Source organism: Armigeres subalbatus, chromosome 2 (assembly GCF_024139115.2).
Source record: "Armigeres subalbatus isolate Guangzhou_Male chromosome 2, GZ_Asu_2, whole genome shotgun sequence".
Lineage (NCBI taxonomy): Eukaryota > Metazoa > Arthropoda > Insecta > Diptera > Culicidae > Armigeres > Armigeres subalbatus.
In genome coordinates, this window is record NC_085140.1 from 292,628,497 (window position 1) to 292,642,671 (window position 14,175).

Here is a 14,175-nt window from a genome sequence, read left to right on the forward strand (position 1 = left end):
ATAATTTTGTGTGTACGAACTTTCTTCTGGAAGGAGATTCTCCATTCATCCCGTGGATTCGCATAAGTGTCTTTGCTTATGGAACCACCCCACCCATTTTGGCCCTTCATACAGGAGTTTGATGAAATACATACAATAGTATAATCATGATCAAATCGTTTGTCAGATATGGCCAGTGCTATCGGCAGGTGCCTTGCTACAATAGATGGTAGTATCATCATCATCATCATCATCAACACTAGATCTCGACGTTTCATGCATATCTAAGACATTTGACATCTAAAAAATTATCGATTTCGAAAAAATGTTCCAGTCTGAAACATTTTCTAAGTGCTAAAAATTCAATTTTATTGAAAAACCCTGATTAATCCACCTAGCGGTGATGGTGCCTTTCTCGTGCATTATAAAAATAGTATTTTGGTCATTACTCTTGAGCCCATAGTCCGATCTGGCCAGTTTTCAATAGGAAACAATGGGAGAGTATTCTGCGTCGAATGCAATTTATTGCGAGTAAATCGGTTCAGGTTAAGGCCCGATGCCCACGTAGCGTCTTTTCAACGCAGCGTGCACACAGCGTTAAAATAACGCAGTTGACGCTGACGCTGCGTTAACGCTTTTTTTTTTTTTTTCCGATATACACCTGCGTCTTTTTAACTCCGTGTGCACGCAGAATTGAAAAGACGCTACGTGGGCATCGAGCCTAATTCCGAAATTTTCCTTTACCACAGTACCACACCTCCCCCTCCCCACCTTGGGAAATTTTCAAAAAAGTCAAACTTTGACCGCTTCACGAAGTCCACTTACGAAGTCCGATTGAGCTAAAATTTTGCATAGGTACTTTTTTCGAGCACACTTTTGAGCACTACCCGTTTTTGAACTTCGAAAAGTCGTTCAGCTTACGAGCATCATCACTTGATAATGATTACCTTTATACATATTAATATTAAATGAAATAAGATGTTTAAATTTTGACAACAAGTGACATCTTTATCAAGTAATGTACCGATGTACGCTATTACTTAATAGGTTATTACACCAATTTTTATCATATTTGCAGATTGTAAGGGACGTTTGAGTTAATTTCTATCTATTTTTTTTGGTTACGTTTACATATGTTTAAGCCATGAATTAAAAGACAATTATTTTTTCAATATCCAATTCACATCTAATATTAGATAATATATTTACCAATTATTAAAAAAAAATACGGGCAGAAGTACAATGTTGTATAAGTAAAAGTAATTTTGATTACTATGGTTTAGCAGAAAGGCACAGCTTAAATCTATTTTATTTGTATAAAAAATTTACAGTAAAAATGCTTTTTTAACCTGCGTTGCGTCAAAGGTTGACAAACAACCAATAATGCGTAATAATGCCTACCGGTAATTGCGATCTCACTTTCCTAGCATCTCTATTTTAAAAAAATGACTAATCGTTTCATGTCCAGCAAATAAATAGTTAAAATATTTACAATCGATCGTTTTCTGTGTTTTTTTTTTGCTGTGAATTAAATCGTATTTTTCAGAAGAAAAATATATTTCTGGTCAAGAGTTTACATGATATCGATTTTTTTTATTATCACAATATTTTGAAATATCCATTTCTATTGCCATTTGAATGCTAACAAAGTTAAGCCGATGTGTTCTGTAATCGTACAATGGCACTAAAGGAATTGAAATTGATCAATACGAGTGAAAATTAACGGTTTATAAGTACAAGCGATCGTTAGTTCAGTACTTATTGTTTGATTGCTAAATCTAAGAACAAGGTATAGTTCTCGTAACAATCACGCGGGATCATATCCTTACTTTTTTGTTTTTGTTTTACCTCTCAATGATTTTATTCAGTATTACAATGCATAAAAATACTGTTCTTATATTTAGTACATGCACGATTGCGTTATTTAACAGAATAAAAAAACAAATTAATTTTGTTCTTACAAAGTACACATGTATTCAACTCAACGATAGATACCTTTCGGATTAAATCGCACTGCAGTACGACGAAGGAACCTTGAAAACGATTACAGCTCCGGAATGTTCGAATGCAGGCGTTTCGACGCCCGCGACGGCCTCCACGCTTAACGTGCGCATTTTGTTGCCTAACCGGAGCTGGAACGTCGGAGACACGGTCACCGGCAGGTCTTGATTGCACAATCTTGAAGGAAAAAGTGAGAGCAAATCAAATGCGAATTTAAAGATATGTATTGAAGCTTCAATATAAGCATTACGAACAATGTTGGGAGTGTTGTTGGGAAATTTGGATTCAAATGGTAAAAGGCAGAAGAGAAACAATAGATTTTTACTTACTCATAATACCGCTTGCACACATGTGCCACTATCTCTCCAATGCGGTCTTCCTTAAGTGGATGTTGTTCCCCTTGTAGGGCTATAACCAGGTCGTTGTTATGATGCGAATGGAAAACAACTAACTGATCCCTTCCGGGGCTTACACTAATCGAAGTTATCTGCAAGCAAGAGTAAAGTTTGAGTACCACATCCTTAACATGGCGATCATGCTTAACCCGACCTCCTTGATGGCAATGGTTCGCTTCATGTTACGGAACTTGTTCTTCGGCCCATCCAGCTTGTAGATGGCTGCGTCGGTCACAATGACCGCCCGATCAGCCGATTTGTTGCACTTGTTGAACTTTTTTACGAAACCTGAAAACAGTACCACCCGGAAGTTGTCGGTGTTCTTAATATTATTAATACTGGCATTGTATGATGAATAGTTGGAGTTCTCCGCTGTAATCGACAGGTAGTTTCCCAACCAGCGACGGTCTTGACCCCAGAACTTGCGCCGCTTGCGGAACGCACTCGCGGCGATAATCTGCAACCGAAGCTGGGGCCACTCTTCCCGCGGATACTTTCGAAGAATCGTTGCTGCTCTCCAGCGGGAGAATAGCATCCGAAGTTGCTTCTCCGCTTCACGTCCCACCAGGGGAGGTTGTGGCCACTGAATGCTTTTGCCGTAGTCTCGCATTTGGCGAGCGTTACGGAAGCGCATGGCCAGCTCCTGTACGTAGCTTTTCAGTTTGTATTTACGGTAATGACGCATAATTACGATCGCAGCCTTCATCTTCTTGTACTGCTGTCGGCAGATCCAGCCTCGGACCTGTTTCTGCAACAGTGTTACAATGTGCGGAATCATGTCGTTGCGTTGTTTCTCAAGCGAGAAAAGCGTCTGAGGGGAGCGCAGGAAGATCTTCGTTTTGCCGAATTCTACGTCGTGACTGAAGTTCTTTTCGTTGATCAACACCTTGACTCCATCCCTGTCCGAACCACTTCGGAAGTTAGGCCACGTGTACTGAGAAATCATTTTGTACCTTAGCAGGAATTTTTCATACAGTTGTCGATGGACGAAACCGGCTCTGCGGACCCGTACGTTCTCCAATAAACCAAGATAGCGCACCTGATGCTCAACGCGGACATCGTCAAATACGGAGGCACTTTTGATGTCATTGGGTTTGATACAGCGGACGTAGAATGGTTCCTTTTTCAACAGTGTCGCGACCAATTCAGCCATTGAACGTTGAAACAGCGTTCCGGCCGTCAGTGGCCTCTTGGTTGTTTTTGATATATCCTGAGCTCCCTCCGGCCACATAGAAGTGATCAAATTGTCTTTAGAATGGTAGAGAAGCCTCTTGAAGTCTTGGAACAGTGTGTCCCGGTTCTTTTCGATAAAACCGTGAACGCAATAGATAACATCTCCAGCGTAGTGCGTAATACGGAAATCTTGTCGGTGCTTCAACTCCTTATCCATCGGTTTCAGCTGTCTGCTACTGTAGTGCGGATGATGGGAAAGTTTCTTGTCCATGGCGTCCAGCAACATTTCGTCGGTTATTTTACCTACATTTAGGCAAGCTTCGTCCATGATGGATATCACTCCCTTGTGCGGTTGTTCGACTAGTTCGCAGATTATCTAAAATATAAAAACAATATTTATGGGGGGATTATTTTTAGCTAACATCATGTCATACTTGATTATTGAAATAGTCCACGTTGGTCCACTTGATGCCTTCTCGTCGATATTCTTCCTGTTCTTGCTTCAGTACCAACTCAATAAACAGCTGTTGCAACTTTTCGTTGCAATAATTGATGCAGAACTGCTCAAAACTGTTCTGATCAAAAATTTCAAATCCGTAGATGTCCAGCACCCCTATAACACGGTTGTACCGTTTCTGGGTATTTCCGCCGGGTACGACAATAGCTTTGTTAATCCGTTGGATGATCCACGTGAACAGTCGATCGTACACAGCTTTGGCGAGCGCATCGCGCCCAAATTCGGCCTGTTCGATGTCGTGCGTTTTGGTCATGATCTCTCCACGCGCTGCTATCACTCGTTCCGTCAGCGATCGCTGCATCTCTTCGTCAGTCACATGCAAAAGCTTTGCGGCAGTGGACAAGGTGTTGCGGTTGGCTATCTGGATCTGCTCATCTTGAGCTATTGAGGAGTACAGTGAATGAAGTAAGATTGATATTACTTGTTTCAGATTTGTTGAATGAAAATTGAAAATCGAACTTACATTTGAAGTGGATGTTTCCCAGATGTAGCACAGCGGCTACGATTCGCCACACCATTGTTAGTTCATTGCTGCTGAAACCGAGCGCTTTGAGGCCAGCAGTGGTGACCCGGTAATCGGATTTTTCTGACAAAACTTCCACACTTCCCTGGTTAGTGTAGTGGTACTGTACAGGATCTCTATTCAGTTTGAATTGACTTAACTCAGCGTCTGATGCACCGCGCAACAACTGTAATAAAAATATATAGCAATTATAAACTAAAAAATGGCTTTGAATAAAAAATTGGGGCGAGTTGGATCACATGAAGAAGAAATAGGACCTAATCAGTGATTGTATAAGAATCAGTAATATCGCAACATGATGTTCTTGCTTCAGCTCAAGCATGTGAAAGTGAAGGAAATCAAATGAAATCAACCTTCTTGTCGTGACGGTTATCCACCATTCGTCTAAATTAACAACCAACAAAAAGACAATTACCATCAGACTGCATGTACCAGAATCAAGCCAAATTTTACATAGCTGAACCAAAATTTTCTCATAATTCTGTCTCCCTCAAGCACACGTATACGTTTGCATCGGTGGGTGTTTGGTTGTCCGGATACACGTTAACTTTCACTTACTCAGTGTCTGAGTAAAATTGTATTGCTCTCTCTTTTCTTCTCACGGATATTTTACTCAGTTTCCGCCAAAAGCGGAACTACTCATAGCTATGAGTAGTCCCGCTTTTGACGGAAACTAAGAAAAAATCGTAGAAAAAAAGAGATGGCAATACAATTTTACTCAGTCTCTGAGTAAGTGAAAGTTAGAGTGTACAGCACCGCTCGACTGATGTTGATCTCTCTTTCCGAACCGAGCCGAACTTTCCTTTCGTTCGCTTCTAACAACTCAATCAGATAACGGAAACTGCGTGGCCGATTCATCGGGTATTGCGGGTATCCATGCGATGGTCAAGAAGTGATAGACATCTCAAGAGAAGGTTTTGTAATCGTGATGAAAATGACCTGGTGCTTAGTGTGTAGCTGATACGCACTCCCAAGGTGGACTTTGGAGCTGTATAATCGGATGCTGGACGCACTCACGGAGAAGCTGAACTGCTGAAAACCGGCAGTCATCGGAGGCGACTTTCACGCTTGAGCCGTGGAATGGGGACGCAGGCTGATCAACGAGATTACAGTTTGCTGGGGCCGCTAGCAAAGTTGGAAGTCAGACTGGGCAAAGAACCGTCAACATACATTTCGCGCAGAGACGGCCATCATCGACGGTACGTCCTGCAGTGCGAACTTGATCTGAAGGGTTTTTGAGAGCTACACTCATAGCGATCACCAGACGATCCGGTGTAGTGCTCGAACACGACTGCCGACGGCACGACGAAAGATAAAGACTAGTGGGTGATGATGGAAGATCAGGTAATCAATTTTTCTTGGATGCACATGCGAAACAAGCAACAAAAGAGAACCAACGACAAAGCTTTGGTTTTGTCGGAGATAATAATGACAAAGATCTGAAAAATTCTGTCAGTAACAAAAAAGAAGACAATTTTGTTGCTATCTTTCCATACCGTTAGTTTGCACTATCTGTAAAGCTAATTTCGGTTTTATGCTATCATAGTTTCTGCTTTTATGGAAATATTCAAGAATCCAACTGTAACTACAAAATTAGCATTAGTTCTGATGAAGGCTTGTTGCGAGGTGCGTTCATCAGTAACAAACTCTGTTGACGGCAAAGGGTATATTGTTAGACGTTGCTCGAATATTGATTCCCTGTGGAAGATGGAGGACTACGACCAGGACTTTTTTTTATCAAGCTCTTCGGGACGATTCAAATATGACGTCCACTACTTTTTGAGATTTGTAGACCCCCCTTCCCCCTCTGTCACGCTTTTTTGTATACCTAGTATATGCAGTGTCACAAAATCTTACACCCCCTCCCCCCTAAAACCTGTGACATCATTGTTGAACGACCCCTTCAAGCAGACAGCGGCGCAACAAAATCTTGAAGCAGATGGCGAGGAAACTGGAGCCAATGGATCCAATGAACAGCCAACGGCTAAACTCTCTTGTCAACCTTCGTGCTGCCTGTCTCCTATTTAGGAGATGTTTTTAGAGGGCAAGCTCTGGAACGGTCAGAGAGGAGCGTAAGATAATTTTCTATGGAGCTTGAGCAATTTTCAAACGGGAAATCAGCAAGTCCATCTACTTTAGGGACTTGTGCCAAGAAGCTGACGCTGATCCTTGGGGGCAACGCTTTTCATGTCGTAACAGCGAAGATCACGGGTCCAGCTAATGAAAAAAAAAAAACAATTTATCATAGCTGCTCCAGGAAAATCCTACCCAATAACAGAGAATAACAGAGAAAAAATCATTGGTACAGTGTTGTCAGTTTGATTACAAATTGTCTTTGTTTTTCATTCGATCGAAAACCAGAGGAGCCAAAGTCTTAGCCCGCCAACGATACGCGGCTCTTGAGAAGGAAGTAAAACGCTCATGTCGACGGGACAAGCGAGCGTGGGCAGACTCTCTGGCCGACGAAGGAGAGAGAGCCGCCGCAACCGGGGACATTCGCCTCCTCTACGATATCTCACGACGCTTAAGCGGGGCGAAGATGAATGCAACGATGCCTGTGAAAGACGCGAATGATCAGTTATTGACCGACCCTGACCAGCTGAAACGCTGGTTCGAGCACTTCGAACAACTTTTTCAAGCCAGGCCATCACCACCTCGGCATGATCTGCCTAGGATCCGACGTATAACACGCGTCAATACCGAAGCTCCATCACTGCTAGAGATTCAAACAGCCATCCAAAGCATGAAATCGAATAAAGCCCCAGGAGTCGACCGCATATCAGCCGAGATGCTCAAAGCTGACCCCATGGCATCCGCTCAACTACTGCATCGTTTATTTCATAATATCTGGGACACCGCAACTTTCCCGGTCGACTGGATGCAAGGTATCTTAGTAAAGGTGCCCAAAAAGGGTGACCTGACTGTATGCGATAACTGGCGAGGCATTATGTTGCTGTGTACCGTTCTCAAAGTTCTGTGCAAAATTATCCTAGCCCGGATTCAGGAGAAGATCGATGCGACTCTCCGGCGGCAGCAAGCCGGATTCCGTGCCGGAAGATCCTGTGTGGACCATATTGTCACGCTCCGCATCATTCTGGAGCAGGTCAACGAATTCCAAGAGTCCCTTTACTTGGTATTCATTGACTACGAAAAAGCTTTCGAATATGTGGGTCGCCCTGAGACGTAAGGATTTCCTGAGAAAATCATCGGCCTCATCGAAGCACAGTACGAGGCCTTTTCGTATAGAGTGCTGTATAATGGGGTCCTGTCCGACCCTATCCGGGTCGTAGCTGGTGTGAGGCAAGGATGTATTCTATCACCGTTACTGTTCCTCATCGTAATCGATGAGATTCTGGTAGATGCGATTGACCGTGAACCAAACCGCGGGCTGTTATGGCAGCCTATAACCATGGAGCACCTAAACGACTTCGAATTGGCTGATGACGTTGCATTCCTCGCGCAACGGCGCTCTGATATGCAGAGTAATGGGTCAAACACAATTGGTACGTTTGCGTGCGTTTTGACAGTTTTTCCATGGGAAAACTGTCAAAACGCACGCAAACGTATCAATTGTGTTTGGCCCATAAGCTCAACGACCTTGCCGAGCGCTCCTCTTCGGCAGGTTTAGTCATCAACGTCAACAAAACCAAATCGTTGGATGTAAACACGGCGACTTCTTCCAGTTTCACAGTAGCCGGGAAACCAGTGGAGAATGTTGAAAGCTTCCAATATCTTGGTAGCCAAATGGCGTCGGACGGCGGTACCAAGATCGACATAGGCGCACGGATAAAGAAAGCAAGGGCTGCCTTTGCGAGTTTAAGAAATATCTGGAAAAACAGGCAGATAAGTGAACGCACCAAAATACGAATTTTCAACTCTAACGTGAAATCTGTGCTGTTATACGCTAGCGAAACATGGTGTGTATCAGTGGAGAACACTCAACGGCTGCAGGTGTTCATTAACAGATGCCTGCGGTATATAATTCGGGCCTGGTGGCCTCACAACTGGATCTCAAACAATGAGCTCCATCGTCGTTGTCACCAGAGCCCGATAGCAACAGAAATTCGGGATCGGAAGTGGGGCTGGGTCGGCCACACTCTACATAGGGGCGGAAACGAAATCTGTAAACAAGCATTAGACTGGAACCCAGCGGGACATCGCAGCAGAGGCAGACCCAGAGGCTCATGGCGGCGAAGCCTCAATAAAGAAATAAAAGAAGTCGACCGAAATCTAACCTGGCAACAGGTTAAAGCGATAGCCGGGCAACGCTCAGGATGGAGATCTTTCAAGTCGGCCCTTTGCACCACCGGAGGTGTACAAGATCCGTAAGTAAGTAAGTTTGTTTTTCATTTAAGCTGGTTTTACACATTTGAGGTGCTCATCCATTTCCAACACTCCTCCTGGATGAGCGCAATTTGAAGTTCTTATTGTAATCTTACCTTCTAAAAAATATATATATTCATAAAATTTCACTGAGGCAGTATATTAAATCTACAGTTCCATGTTCACACAGATCACGTATGAAATGCCTTTTGGTATCTATGTGCTTCACGCGGCCACTGGATCTTAAGGTCACTCCTGACAGCGAAACTTAAGGTCACTCCTGACAGAATCCAAGTTTCAAAGTGCTCACGTTTTCGGGGGCACACTACTCGATACGGAAGCAACGCACAACTGTCATTTTTATTTTTTCACGCATGCTGCGACGCAGCAAAGCTGAATCAACAAAAATGACAGTTGTCCGCCGCCTTCGTATCGAGTGGTGTGCCCCCGAAAACGCGAGCACTTTGAAACTTGGATTCTGTCAGGACCTTAAGCACCCCAAGTTGTCCTCAAATAGTATTGTAGGTTTCGCTTCGGGCTCTTGCAGCTCCTCCAGCAATCGTCGAAGCCACGTCGAAGCCGCTTCTTGGCAGGCTAAGCTGAGTGAGTTTTATTCGGCTTCTAAGGATAAAAGAGCAACCGTATCCTGTCATTTGCTGGTCCAACTTTCCGTCCTAACAGTCCAACGCTCAGCATCAAATCGATTCTGGCGTTAACCGCCAGATACAGTAATGCACCAATCAAATTTCTGTACAATATCGTAATTTCAAAGGGCTATTTTCGTTCTCCGCAGTATAACCAGTATACCCGAGCGTGCTATTAATCAATTCCGAATTGATTAGAATTTGCATGGCGTTTATAGGTGTAGTTGACTCCTCTGCTTCGTTAATATCCGTAGTTGCTACTCCATTATGTAGGGAAGGGGAGGAAATGATGATGCAATCACACGCCCACTGCAAGCCGAATATACCTCTGCACTTGCCACGAGTTCATGCGGATTGAACCCACGACCTCCTGCTTATGAGACAAAAGCAGTAGCCATATGACTACCAAGCCCTTCTGCCTAGTTAATATCAAATTGAAACTAAATTTTCTTTTAATCAATCAAACATTATGTTGCCAGAATACCAGAATAGTATCTGCAATTTTCAACAACAAGGTATTCTCATACTTTGCATTCATCCAGTATTGACGCACATCGAAATGCTCATCGTCAGGATCTTGTTGAGGCTTGAATTGCGTAATGAAAGGCTCATCGTCATGATTTTGTTGAGGCGTGAATTGCACAGCACGTTTTTGGTTTTCTATGCTACTATTTACTGGCGACTTCACTACGCTCGGGCCCTCTTTCTTGTTAAGAAAATCGCGCTGACTCTACTTCTTACTTTTAGTAGAAGTTTTCTGGGCATCTGTCAACGTTTTCTACGCTATTATTCCGTCTGATGCGAGAGGAGAGTTGAAAGGGAGGAGGTTCGGTTGTGGGCACCCTTTTATCTTTGGTCTATAACTTTGGCCCTAGTATATCTTATGCCGAAATTTGTATACCAATGGAAAGCTAGACAAATAACCCTACTATTAGCGAAGAACAAAGAATTAAAACCACCTAGATTTAATCAAAAGGAATAATTTGTTTATTTTATAGCCAGGAGGCACTAAAAAATTCAGATCAATCCACCTAGCAGTGATCATGCCTTTCTCGTGCATTAGGGAGGATATTGAAAACAATCACATAAGAAAAGATTAAAATTGCACTTTAGGTAAATGGATTTCATTTTTTCCATTGATTTACGTATATTGCATTAAAAAAACCCTGATTAATCACCCTAGCGGTAATGGTGCCTTTCTCGTTCATTATAAAAAAATAATATTTTGGCCATAAATTTTGATCCCATAGTCCGATTTGACCAATATTCAACAGAAAGCAATAGGACAGGATTCCCCGTCGAATGCAACTTGTTGCAAGCAAATCGGTCAACGTTTAGTTCCAAAAAGTATGTGTACAATAACTAGACATGCCCAATAAATAAAAATATTAATTAAACTCATTATTTCTATCAATTATGTCTAAATAATTATAAAAACTGCTTGAAAACGCCATTAAAAATAAATTGGGGGACAACTACAGCAGCATTGATTGAGTTGTTATTAAAATGAAAGTGTCAGCAACCGAACGAATAAGGGGACCCACAACCGAATTTCGCAGCCTTTTTGGAATGTGAAGTAAAAAAATTTCGCTCTCTAATTTTGATGGCAATCGTTATTGATTCTCAAAATAGATTATATTTATTGTATAAATACGCAATGGAACTCATTTTTTCAACAGAATCACTTTAATTTCTGACACGTTGAAAAAGGTAAAAAAAAACTCGTATTGTTTTTCTTGTAAAAATATGATTTGTTCGTAGTTCAGAGTAGAGATGTCTATTTGGTTTGATATTGAGCTCAAAACCATCTTGTTACTATAGCAAACAAATGACGGTTATCAGAATGACAACATCTGTTAACTGTCAAAAGAACGGTGCCCACAACCAAACCTCTTCCCCTACCTTAAAAACTTCTGATCCTGAATGCTGTACATGGATCGAATGAAAATTGGAAATTTAGGAGATAAATGCTTTGGCAGTTGCCCTATTTTCGTCCCAACTTTTTTTTTTACTCGGATGCATTTTGCAGCCGAATGTGCAAAACATTTGGGCATTTGGTTAGTTACACACTTAACTCATTTCACCGTATTCGGTAAATTTTACCGAAATCTCAACAGCAGAACTGTTCGGTAGTTTATTTTACAGATTTTTTGTAATTTTTTCCATTGCTCAACTGTCAAAACCACCGAAAATCAGTTAAATTATTTACCGAACAGTTCTGCTGTTGAGATTTCGGTAAAATTTTACCGACTTCGGCGATTTATGTTAAGTGTGTATTTTGTGGAAGGGAAAAGGAGGTAGGTACTGTCCATGGGGTCATTTTCATACCACAATTTGTTCTTTCTCAGCGGGTGTCCAAATTTGCGACCCAGAGTAATTAAATCTTGGATCTAGATATAGTGCAGCTCGTAAAGCATGGCTTTCAGCAGAATCTTGTCTCGTTTTCTCAAACGATGTTGTTAGGGATTGCTTAAAAACTTTCCACTGTTACGGAAAAGATTTGTGACTTTTAGGTACCATATTCCGTAGTAAGCTTGACCACATCTTTGCAAAGATTTTCGCAAGTATGTCGCTCAAATAGCTCAATAACATCTAAACTGAACCAATTGTAGAACCAAATTTTATATCTGGAACTGGATTCCCAAGCTTCATTAAATTGTATTTTCGAAGGTGTATGGTATGAGCACAAACAAACAGATATAACACTCGTCAAATTTGCATCGTTCACTGATTTATCGATAAATTCAAATAATCATTAGTTGGCCAATCGATCACTCGTTGCGTGCGCATCGGATTTCCTCTAGTTTAAAGTTTGCTCACTATCGCCATCTGGTTCGTGATTTGCCCAACTCACTGAAATCAATAGATGTCGTTAGTGTTTGAACGACGATAAATTTGATGAGTGAATGTTCAATGTGTTATGTCTGTTTGTCTGTGGTATAAGGCTCAAACCTTAGCCTTAGCTGTAGTTGAGAACATTTATTTATTTAAATACTCATATATTGAAGATCTAACCGAAATTATCAAATGACTTTCTTACTTTTGGTTATTACGATAATGATTCAAAAACAACAATAGTGTTTCAAAATCTATTATTAAATCCATCAAAAGTTTCGTGCGAAATGGACTTTACGTTCGGCCAATTTTCCTAATCTTGACTCTGGTGTTGGATGCTTTTTCGGCCCATGAAATGTTGGTAAATCGTTTGTATAAGCCGTAAGGTAGGCAATTACAATATGCAGCTTCAAGTGAAAATCGTCAGCAGTATTTTGGCAACGAGTGTTCCTAATATTGTACAAAAAAGTTTTGGTTGATTGTGTCACTATACTAATGAAAATAGTGAATTTAATATGAATGCTAAAATAGTGTGATTGTTATCCGTTCATCTAATGTTCGAAAATGGACTTATTACAAAAACTACTTTACTACTACAAAAACTAAGTGGTTGCTAACAAACCGAGTCAAATCAATTTTTCACGCGGGTTTATTTCGTTTATCAGTTGAAGAAGTGCATGAATCTTGCGTAATACAAATAAAGTCGGCTTGATACACTTTTTCAAAGAAGCATTGATAAATAACTCTCTGCAAAACGATGTATTATTGTTGAATTATTGATTTATTTGCGTGATGAGCCAACGTTTCATCCAGGCCTAACATTACCTCCCGTTACCCTATATACTTTGTATTAGCATTAGCATTAGCATTGAGCAATTCGCACAAATTCGTAGGTGGTACAAGCCAAAACTATTGTACGAGAGTAGCATCACTTTCATCCGTTACCACAGATATTGATTTGGGACTAATCACTATCTCTTAGATGGAAGCAATGCACTCTTCAATAATCCAGATCTGTCCTGCCAAGTCCTTGCGAATGCTGGGGAAGGAGAAGGATGGTTAGTCGGACACCTACTTAAGAAAGATGCAGAGAACTCTACGACCTCTCATAGGTGCCACGGGAGGTTTTGGAATTGTTAGTGTGGAAGGTTATAACAGTAGCAGGGTTCGGATTTCTCACTCACTCACGCGACAACTGATCACTCCACCATACATTTTATCCGGATAAATTACAGTGCGATAAACTCCGGCACAAGCGATGGTGCGAAAAATTGTTATCCCTCTTCCCATGTTTCGCGAAAATCAAATGCTGCTTACTTTGCTTCTCCAAACTGATTGCATACGACGATGCGCCACCATAAGAAGTAGGTTTAATACAGCAGTTTTTCTATTTGCTTTCAATCGGTTCGTGTGGTGGTGTGGTTATAGTGGGCGCTCTACACATTTTGAAATTGTTTTGGGTTCGAATCCCGTCTCCGACTTACATTTTTGTGAGTATGCTTTTAAAACTTATCTGGAGAAGTGGCTAGGTGGAGAATTTGAATGCCCAAAAGTAAATTATCCGGCAAGCCAGCGCTCGCGAGTTTATCGCCCGTCTTTCTATCCGGATAAAATATTGTGTGAGAACACTTGCTCAAAGGAGAATATGGAAAAATTGCACTCCGCTGTTTGGATCAATCCTCGGTTTTTATTCATATGAGTGAGAATTCCGAAGCCTGAACAGTAGGAATCGTGTTGGTAGAACGTGAAACACAGAGAGAACTTTGATAGAAATACAAAGTAGGA

At 41.5% G+C, this 14,175-nt stretch overlaps 1 protein-coding gene across 5 annotated transcripts in view; it reads right to left on the minus strand.

Annotated features, from left to right (window-relative positions):
* Nucleotides 1-1,139: 1,139 nt before the first annotated feature.
* LOC134212415 (unconventional myosin ID) overlaps nt 1,140-14,175 on the minus strand; it is a 70,714-nt gene continuing 57,678 nt past the window's right edge. For all 5 annotated transcript variants that reach the window (XM_062690248.1, XM_062690249.1, XM_062690247.1 and 2 more), the window contains exons 5-9: nt 4,529-4,754; nt 3,983-4,446; nt 2,530-3,924; nt 2,310-2,467; nt 1,140-2,157 (exon numbers count right to left, since the gene is read on the minus strand). In XM_062690248.1, coding sequence (XP_062546232.1) covers nt 1,983-2,157; nt 2,310-2,467; nt 2,530-3,924; nt 3,983-4,446; nt 4,529-4,754 — 2,418 coding nt within the window. In that variant the 3' untranslated portion in view covers nt 1,140-1,982. The remainder of the gene's footprint in view (nt 2,158-2,309; nt 2,468-2,529; nt 3,925-3,982; nt 4,447-4,528; nt 4,755-14,175) is intronic.